Source organism: Haliotis cracherodii, unplaced genomic scaffold (assembly GCF_022045235.1).
Source record: "Haliotis cracherodii isolate W230 unplaced genomic scaffold, xgHalCrac1.p SCAF_8, whole genome shotgun sequence".
Classification (NCBI taxonomy): Eukaryota; Metazoa; Mollusca; class Gastropoda; order Lepetellida; family Haliotidae; genus Haliotis; species Haliotis cracherodii.
In genome coordinates, this window is record NW_027266341.1 from 1,833,856 (window position 1) to 1,844,969 (window position 11,114).

An 11,114-nucleotide genomic window follows, 5' to 3' on the forward strand; every position below is an offset into this window, starting at 1 on the left:
CTCACTGTCATGTTTCTGTGGCTTCAGCCCTGAAAGTGGTCCACCTTATCCACTGCATCACCCTTACAAAACGCCAACTCTGCTCATACATGTATGCATGTCTGTATCTGATCACAGATAAAATATAAAGCTATTATCGACCATTTGGACTGATTTATGAAGTGATTATTGTTACAAAAGACGCTGATTGACCTTTTTGATATCAATTATGCTTTCAGAAGAAACATGATATTGAGATTTTGATGTTTGAAAGATGTCAAAGCATCATTAAGAGGTACATAGAGAGCTTCACTTTAGTGTCTTTTGATTTCAAATATATCATATTAAAGTTGATAGCATTTTAAAGCGAATGTTGATGTGTTTTAGGTCAAAAGGCATATTGAGATTCTGGTTATCATCCAATATCATCCTTGCCACCTTTTTTGTAAACACTCATAAACCGTGTATTGAGTGTAGAAAGTAGAACTAACCTAGGGCACGTTGTAAGCCATGAATCGAGAGATTAGAGAATAGAGAAAGCAAATCAATCGTTCAACCTGGAGTTTGCAACAGTTCGAAGCACTTGCGCACTCTTCCAAAATGGCAGCCAGACTACCGCTTGGTTGCCTTGAAGTAATGAAGAACGTAATAGAAGTGGCTCGATGATGAACAGATGAAATTTATGACTACTTTGAAGATGTGGAGCAGACTGAGGATGATGGGTTGTTAGCTCCCTTTGCTCATTTCCTCAATACAGTCAAGAATTTCTTATTATCCCCTGCAGAACACAAATACCATGAGAGATATCTTAAATAAACTTGGGTAGGTCTAGTGGTGAACTGGTGCCTTTTGATAGTTTGGGATTTAAAAAAAAATTTTTTTTCGAGTTTCCATGGCTTAGACTGAAAATGGCGGTAGTCCTCGTTTCCAAAGCAGATCTTGAAAACAGTACCATATTTCTTTACCAAATGTGGCACATAGATAGGTCTAGTGGTGAACTGGTGCCTTTTGATAGTTAAGGATTTAAAAAAATAAAAAATTCGAGTTTCCATTGCAACGACTTTGACATAGATGGTAGTCCTCATTTCCGGTGCAGATCTTGAAAACCGTACCATATTTCTTCACCAAACTTGGCACATAATGTCATCATGCAGTATTGAATACATTTCCTTTCTTGTTGGTAAGTTCGGCATTGCTTGTGTGAATGTTCCTCCAAAAGTGTCATGGACACGGTTGTTGCATTCACTGACTAGCTTCATGCAGAAACTTCAGGATCCCTCCAAGCATCCTAGTTCCTGGGGATTTCAACTGTGATCTGAGTGAAAAACTGAAACTTGAAGATTTCTTTAATGTGGGGAAAATGACTCAACTCATTCACTCTCCACTTGTCTTGGAGCTACACTGGACTTGTTGTTTACTGATCATGCCAGAGCTGTACTTCTCAGTACACCTCATGGTGACCCTGCTTTCATTGATCTCAAAGTTAAGTAAGAACTCCCTTACTTCTCTGATTATTGTTTAAGTAATAACACAACTCATTACAAATACAACAATGTAACTGATCTTAAACCTACTCAACTGTATAAACACTGCCTCCTATCCTGTATATATTCTTGTCAACCATACATAGTATTTAACTTGCTTGATAACAGTGTTAGAACCTACACTGAAACGTTGCTCCTAATTGTAATAAAGAAGTTGTTCGTCCATATGTCTCATCCTTACTCATTACAAATACAGTAACGTATTCTGTTGCAAAACAACACCAGCAATAACTTTTTTTAGTTCTGTAATTTAGCAATTAGGCATTGCACACAACTGGACATGTCATATTGGCGGGGAATATGAGTATTTCATGCATGTTCCATTTTAGTTTCAGAACGAAGCGACCTCAGCCAGCGATTGTTTTGCTTGCAATTGGCTGAAAGTTAGCGCACTGTTGTAAGGCGAATCACTGTACATCGCTTGCAAGTGTTTGGGGCTTTGAAACGCACCCCTGCTTTAGTTTCTGAGATGATAGTGAGGTCATCTGATTGTGATGTCATTGTAACTGATGATGTCACAATGGTCTGCAAGGCATTGTCATGCAATTTTGAGATATCCCTTGATGTCACCTTAGTTGTATGTTCTGTGAAAGCCTGTTTTGGATGATAAAGTTAGTACCTTTTTTGTTTGCTCATCCTGTTCAAAAGCAGTATGCCACTTATAATGCTAAGTAGCCGGTAGAGCTCATGACAAGGGCTTCAAACCTGACTAGTTTCTGTTGTGATATGTACACACTCTTGAAGTGGCTGAACCTGACATTGTTTGTTTGTTTGTTGTTAAGCGCCGCACTCAGCAATATTCCAGCTATATGGCGGTGATCTGAAAATAATCAGGAACCAAATGATCCAGTGACTGACATCATAAGAATCGATCTATGCGATTGGGATCCTTTGACATGCATCTAGCAAGTCAACAAGCCTAACCCTGCCGATCCAGTTAGTCACCTCTTACGACAAACAAATATTGTCTCTTACTACAAGCATGGGTTACTGAAGACCAATTCTAAACCAGATCTTCACAGATAGCACGGGCATTTAGTTTGGAATTCTCGGAGTACCCGCTAGTGCTAGCCGTCCAATCAAATGACATGACCAATAACTATCCAATCGAATGACACAACAAATAGCTGACTAATTAAATGACATGAAAAATAGCTGTCCAATCGAATGGTCTTAACAGGACTTACACAGCGTTCCCATTTACCGGTAATTACAAATTATTTTGCCGGTAAAATTAGGCTTGGACCGGTAATTCATGTGACTGCCAGTCCCTGCGGACCGGCTAATATAGCATCTTATAAATCTTTGTTGTTGATATCTTCAAAAGAAACTTCCCCGAGGGCAGCTTATTGTTCAGACGACATAATGTAATCAATGTGTGGCGACATTTTGTAACAATGGATGATGTCATATGATATTTTTGTCAACAATGAAGTACTGTGACATATAGCTTCAACTGACCAATCAGCATTGAGACTTGCTAAAATGCACATGAGCAAATATTGCAAATATTACACAGTCATTGTACCCCTGTGGGTGATAATACTCTGGTCTGTTTGTACAAGGGTGGTGTGGATAAAGGTGCAACCAAAGCAGGTACAATCATGTTATTAAAAGTGGCAGAAAACCTTATTCACTCACTCACCCATCCGACCAGACAGATGTATCCTTGGTAGCTGTATTTGTCAATAGTTCACATGTTTCAAGTGTTGCTTTTTGTACTGATGCATTTTTTTATTTTTCAGAGCTTGGTATCAACTTCGACCACATTATCCAGAAGGTAGGACCCTGCTTTCACTGCGAGCTCCTCCCCAGCGCGTGACATCTTCGTTACACTCTCGCTAACATCGCTGCCACTAGTGTTGGCGCAGACATTAGAAAAATCTTGGAATTTGCCCCCTATCCCCAATTGTAGTAACGTTTATACTTTTGTTTATGTCTTTGGGAATGTCATCACAGTTAATTTGAAAAGGTTTCCTAATGACCATTTTTCCCCGATACATTTGCCTTCTTGTTTATTTGATCGGATTAGTTCGAAATTGCAGACTAACAGAAAATCATGCAACTTCCCCCTTAAATTCTTACTATACCAATTACATGATAGTTGAAACAGAATAGAAATTCAAATTGACAAACAAAGAAAATAATTCAAGGCGTCAGTCATGACAGCCATCACTTGTTTGTAAACATAATGGTCACCGGTTGCGAGTTCAACTCCAAGCATGGTTTTCATCACCTATCACAGTGGGGAAGCTTCGACTGGTGGCAGCGATGGTATTGGGAGCTCCACGAACAGGCTAACGCTGTGAGGAACGTGTTTTCACTGCTCTAAAGGGAGATAACTCCAGGCAGCTTGTTCCATGCATGAGATTGGCATGGCTTTTCCTCCAGCGGAAGTATTTCTAGGAAGTTATGTTGGTGCTATGATATACAATGATTTAAATGTTTTCAGATTTTATGGAAACAATCTTCCACTGAAGGAAGGAGTTGAACAGAAATATTCTCTGTTCTCATACACAAGCATCAAAGCAGCTAACATCTGATATTATACCCAAAACACAAACTCTGACATTTATTCACATTAAAAATCAGGTACGCGACATACAACTGGACCATGAAGTTGCTGTTGTTTCTGTGTTTAGCCTGTCAGGCAAACCGATTTCTAGAATGAGCAAAACAAATATTATTTGTGGCTATCGATGCTTTTTTCAGCTATGGGTCCTCACCATTGATTATCAACATAATAGTGGACATGACATATCTATGATATATCATCTTCCAGCCTCATATTCTGATGCTGTGATAAATAACTTTTTTCCTGTTTACTGAACATTGTGTTCTTACTGACTTGACTGGCAATCTCATTAAAGTCAGATGATAGATCTGAGGACATCCCATTACAGCTCACCGCAGAATTACTTTTCGTCATATCATTCAAAAGTTTGATTACCAGTTTTGGAAAGTGACAGTCGGAATGTATTTTCTAATCTTTCCAACTCGACCAGGTTTACACGGGGTGTTTCTGAAGACCAGGTTTACACAGGGTGTTTCTGAAGACCAGGTTTACACGGGGTGTTTCTGAAGACAAGGTTTACACGGAGTGTTTCTGAAGACCAGGTTTACACGGGGTGTTTCTGAAGACCAGGTTTACAAGGGGTGTTTCTGAAGACCAGGTTTACGCGGGGTGTTTCTGAAGACCAGGTTTACACGGGGTGTTTCTGAAGACCAGGTTTACACGGGGTGTTTCTGAAGACCAGGTTTACACGGGGTATTTCTGAAGACCAGGTTTACACGGGGTATTTCTGAAGACCAGGTTTACACGGGGTATTTCTGAAGACAAGGTTTACACGGGGTATTTCTGAAGACCAGGTTTACACGGGGTGTTTCTGAAGAGTTATAGGCTGTACAACTGATTCTGTCAAAATCATTGTATATCTCTCGCTTCTGTGGGATACACATTTGAAATGAGACTTTCCACAGCGCATGTGAAGTACTGCTAAACAATATTGGTCATCTATTAGACATTCCAGAATTTTCTTTTGGACAGTTTTCAAAGTTAGAATTGAGAATTTTGTGAAAATGTTTTTGGAAACCTTACATAGTAGTCTGGAAAGGAAACTATTGCCATATAGCTAGAGAAAGCTGCTTTCTGATTGGCTAACGTTGGCTTTCTGTTTGTCATTTCATTGGTCAGTCAGTGTTCACATAAGGTTGTTCTGATGTGACCTGTAATGGATGTTCTCAGATCTTTGATTTGCGGTGAGAAATATGATCTGATTGTAATGAGATTGACTTGGCTGGCTACATGTCATCATGCTATACGGGCCATGCCAGCATGAGTGTACTAAATACCATCCCATGAAGTTTTAACAGTATGACAGGGTGGATATGATGACTATGGCATTAAACAACGTTCACTCTCTCACATTAACACGTGTCTGAAGTCAGTGTGGCAAGTGTTTCATCTGTCTATTGATGTGGAATTGAAATCTGTTCTGGATAATCTCAGCCAATTTTATAATCTTATCTGTTCTTTGAACAATTATTCCAACACAGTCAATGTAATTTTGATTTCTGTTCATGTAACTTTGGTAACTTTTGTACACAGGTCAAAACATAAAGAGCTCATGTTGATGGAAGCACTCGTAAAATATACATCCTTTACCTGAAATGACTGTTCTGCTGTCAGATAGACTGAAGTTTAGTCAGCAGTGTTTCCTGGTTACAGCTTTAACAACCCATTGCCTGCTGTACTTCGTGACGTTCTCACTGACAATAATCTATCAATCTTGCCATAAAAAGCAAATCGAGCCATGTCCAAATTGCTCCTTTACGACTGAAATAGGAGCCCATCAAAAAGACATTCCCAGGCAATTTGTCTCTCAAGTTATCTTTTTTGGTAGAATTACACCTGCAGGGGTTTAGGTTCTGCATGTGTTCTGCCAGATCTTGTGTTATATTCTACTGTTAGCCGGCAATGATCATGTGACATGGCTAGCTCTGTGGGTTGTTGCATGGTAACCATGGTAACTAGCTTCATACACACACCCCATCCTTCATACTTCGATGTAATTAGTGGATAGTATCATGTTTGTATCTGTGTGAGAGTCAGGTTCTACATAACAGCATTCTAGTGCAAATGTTAGCAAGTTTGCAATATATATATGTGCTTATCATATACTAAAAGAAATTCTAAATTGTCATTCCTACTTCAATGCAGGCATTATCTGTTGCAAAATATTGCCTCTGATACATATAAAAATGAAGAAATGAAAAACTTGACCCAAAGTGAATGGATGTTGAATGATTGAACTAATTAAATGAAATCAAGTACGTTAAATTTAGCCTAGATTTCTGTTCGGATATGAAATTCGATCAATTGAAAGACTGTGTCCGATTTTCTCTACTCAATCACCAGTAAGTCCATGTCAGTAATAAGCATACGGATCACACATCATTTGTAGTTTGTTTGTTGTTGGTCGACTGGTCATGCTGGCACCGCCTGGACCCCGAAATGTGTAACTGAGAGTCCCATGGTCTTGTAACTGTAGGGTGTTCCAGTGACAAGTTGCCAGTGTTCGTGTGGTAGTAGGTATTGTGTCATCCAGATATTGATGAGCCTGTGTATTGTTGCACTCAAGGAGCCTGGGAGATTCTGTCCACAACATCCCTTGCTTGTTAGGTCTGGGAAGATACACCAACTGTGTGATACTTATCACAATACCTTGCACATGATCTGATACGTATCACGGTACTTGCATGTGCTCTTATCCCTGGTTACAAGCCTTCTGTTTCCAAGGCAGGATTGCCAAATACCTGGCACACTGCTGACTCACAGTTGGCAGTGTCAAGTATGGCACAGTGGATGAAAATATTTATGTTTTCACGACTTATTTTCACTGCTAATTCGTGTTTGGTGTAAAATTTATGAAAGCAAATATTTAAGATAACATTTGATATTCTTTGTTTGCTTAGTGTGCGACTATGATCGATACTTATCAAGAATTAAATTCGCTGGGGACCTGGGAAGTTTCACAGCATCCAGCGCTTGTTGTCAAATGACTAAAATGAGTAAAGGTGCTCACAAAGGGGGCTTGTGTGTCATTGTACCCAAACAAGGGGCGGAGGGGTAGCCTAGTGGTTCAAGTGTTCACTCATCACTAAAGCCCTGGTTCAGTTTCCCACATGGGTCTAATTCGTGAAGCCCTTTTCTGCTGTCCCCGCCATGATACTGCTGGAATATTGATAAAAGTGGCATAAAACTATACTCACTCACCCACACACCATTGATTGTTGTTCATGCAGTGCTCCAGAGCAGCATCGCCAAATCTTTTCAGTAACGATGCAAGAATTATCACGCACCTGAGGCAGGTGGCCACTTGGTTTCCATTGCTGAATAATCTCTGGCAAATACTCCCACATTATATTTGATATTAACTCTCCTCTACGTGCTTCTTTTGCCGGTATGTACAGAAGTGTTAATGAATGAAAGTGTGCAATGTTACGAAGTAAGCTCCATCACAGCATGCAACACCTTCATGACACTCTCATCTAATGGCACAGACAGGTAGCCACCATGACTTATCTCCAAGCTGCTGGAGGGTTTGACTCACCGGTCACTGACCCCGACACATCACCTACATTGTGTAACATCACACAGACAGGGCTGTGAGGGGATCAACATACCATGTGTCTTATCATGCGATCACACACACACACACACACACACACACACACACACACACACACACACACACACACACACACACACACACACACACACACACACACACACACACACACACACACACACACACACACACACACACACACACACACACTGTATGTCGTAATGTAGAGTCATATAAGCAACATATTCTTGATATTCTTGTATGTTACCAGGCTGTCGTTTGTTTGTTGTTTAATGCCGCACTCAGCAATATTCCAGCTATATGACAGCGGTCTGTAAATAATCAAGTCTGGACCAGACAATCCTGTGTTTAATATCATGAGCATCGGTCCACGCAAATGGGATACGAGGATGTGCATCAACCAAGTCAGCGAGCCTGACCACCCGATCCCGTTAGGTGATGTGGTGGGATGTCATACAGTGAATGTAGCAATATTGATGTAGCCATAAGTTTGGCATATCAATCATGTATTGTAACATAAATGTAGGTATGTTCCCTGATCTGATTGGTTAAAAAGTGTTGTCGAATGAGCATAACATCGCTGAATTTTTGGGGTCTCATCACCGTGTATGTATACATTAATTAATGGAACTATTTTTGAAATCATCAACATGGAGGAACAGATGGAAATTTACCCTGACTTCCACATCGGAGATTTCGATGAAATATTGAGTGAATGGGGCGACGAGACATTTTCTGAGATAATACAAGAATTTGAAGGTAAATGAAATTTACCTTTTTCCATTAATTACAAAATCATAATCATAAATAATGTAATTTTCTTGGGCTTGGCCAAAGGAAAAAACAAAACAAAATCATTTTTTAACAGAGTAAAAAACATTTATTGCAACTCTATAATGACTTTCATACATCCACCTAATTTTGTTCTTATTATAACCCAAAAAAGCTGTTGAAGCTGAAAACCGTTCTGAGATGGCCCCCGAACTAGGAAATACAGCCAGCGTTTCCGTAGAGCCCAAAGTTCAAGCGTCCAGTCACCGCTTCGCGTCCCTTGATACAAAAGCAGTACAGGACATCGTGGATAGGAACCTCTCCAAATCTACTGGGAGTTAAAATATTTCGACGTAAGCCATTGAAACATAAAAGAATACATAAACAAATAAAAAAAAATTCCTACGCAGATTCGATCAACATCAGCGAGAGTTACCTCCCTTACACCATTGCCATAATAGCAATGTAAAGCGTGACCAATGTGTCATCGCAAAAATTGGCAATAATATAACGAGATTGACCAAAATCTTAACATAAATTAAATATTTCGTTTTGTAAGATTTGAGATATGTTATACTAAATGGATATACGGAAATTTCATTTAAACACGACACCGTAATAATAACGAAATACTCCCACTTACCGTCACATTTGTACCCTGAACACGGCAATCTTTTCACTTCCAGAATGGCTTGGTTTCCGAGGTTTTGAACCCACGTTCGAAGAGCTTCCTGCTTTTCAACTGAATGAGAGACTGAGGTTCTTTTATGCCGAAGTCAGAAATGCTGAGGGAGAACTTTACTCAAAATTGAGTTTTGTTGGGTTGCGTGCTGCCATACACAGGCACATCAGGGGGCCGCCATTTGAGCGCAGCATAAACATTATCCAAGACCGGGAATTTCACACTGCAAACTGCCGTCACTTTACTGTCAAACGCAGGTATTGAATCGCGAGATTTGCAGAATTACCGGCCACAAATCCGATGAATCGTTGAAGTCGTATTCCATTGACTCGTGCTCGTCTCAAAAACGACATTATTCGAACATTTTTCAGAGACAGGAGCAGCTCGCTAACGAACGTAATTTGGTACCTGTCATAGATACAAATCTCCTGCCACTGTCCACTGCTCCCGTGAGTAATTTCCAGGTTAATTCTTCTGCTAATTTCCACGGCCTCTCACATGTTATTCCACTGTAACAGTAAACAACTTTTTCAATCCCAGCTAAGCTGCATGTCTGAAATTTCGCACGTTTGACGTCTCTTGTCACCACCTCAGTTTCAGGCGAGTTGACACTATCTTGTACAGGGGCCAAACAGTATGTACGTCTTTTCTAATTTTGATTATTTGTATTTCATAGTTACGCATAACTACAAATTACAAGTAAGATGAGGAACTGTGATAAAGAATTGAATTTGTGATATTTCCTGTTGTTTGTTTATTTTCTGAGAAATGAGCTTGAACATGTGACCACCCCTTTCGTAAAATGGACCCTCATTATTGGAGTACCTCGAAACCATTGATCGGTTTCGCGGCACCCCATATCATGCATCTTTTCGAAGGTGAGCACGAGGAGACGTATTACTAACGACAGTTTTGTTGTGTCATGCGCTCAGTAAATTAGTTCCTCCTAAATATCGATTTAATTAACGTTCATGTTACAATGTCGATAAATATTTCGTTTTGTAAGATTTGCGTGATGTTATGCTGAATGGATGTACGGAAATTTTTCATTTGAACACTCCGCCTTACGGCGTCGTGTTCAAATGAAAATTTCCGTACATCCATTCAGCATAACATCACGCAAATCTTACAAAACGAAATATTTATCTCCTAATCGTTACAAAACTTATGAATACCAACACTAAAATATGACTTCACTGCCACAGATATATTTAAGTTTATTAAGATTACCATGATTAACCGAGAGAAAGGCAGAATAAGTGCTGTAGGGTATTCAGAGTCAAGAGGCTTAGGTCCTACCCACTTGTATGTTTAGAAGACTTGTGACATAATGTTATGCTGTCAGTAGGCTAAGTACCAAACTCTGCTGAAAGCTGTGCAGAACAATGTTCAGTCTTGTAGAACCATCAGTGAATGTGTGTCCGATGTCTCAAATCCCTTCACACATGGTTTCACTGTGGAAACGTGCAGCAGTGTTGTGGGCAAGATAGACTGACACTTAGCTTTGAAAACATTTCTTTGAAATTATAGTAATTATTTTAATTCTTGCGAGTACTCTACCTCTATTACATCATTGCCATAAGTCCTGTGTTTTGGCTGCAATCACACCATACTAAACTTTCAGATTTTCAGCTGGGGTCTTCTTTACTGTCAACTACCGGGTATATGATTCAAAGTAGCACTTAGCAGCTTACAGCTCTTCTGTGTGTGAAGGCGGAAAACCTCACTTCTTTTCTGTGTGTGCTAGAGTCAACAGGTTGCAGTGTTGTGGGCAAGATAGACTAACACTAAGTCTATGAAAACATTTCTTTAAAATAGTTGTAAATTTTTATTTTTCAATAGAACCTTTCCTCCTTGTGAAGTCAAGGCATATAACACTAATGCTAGAGGTTCAGTAGTCAGGAGGTGAATAGTCAGAAACTTTTACATGCGCTGTTGAACTGCCCCTTACTTTGGTTTGTTTGGTTGACCTGGCTAAGTGACTTT

The 11,114-nt window shown here is 39.7% G+C and overlaps 1 protein-coding gene across 1 annotated transcript in view; it reads left to right on the forward strand.

The window, feature by feature from the left end:
* LOC139449757 (protein YIPF5-like) overlaps nucleotides 1-11,114 on the forward strand; it is a 182,391-nt gene that overhangs the window by 21,133 nt on the left and 150,144 nt on the right. Inside the window, exon 4 of the mRNA XM_071231285.1 lies at nucleotides 3,269-3,303. Within this exon, the coding sequence (XP_071087386.1) occupies nucleotides 3,269-3,303 (35 nt within the window). The remainder of the gene's footprint in view (nucleotides 1-3,268; nucleotides 3,304-11,114) is intronic.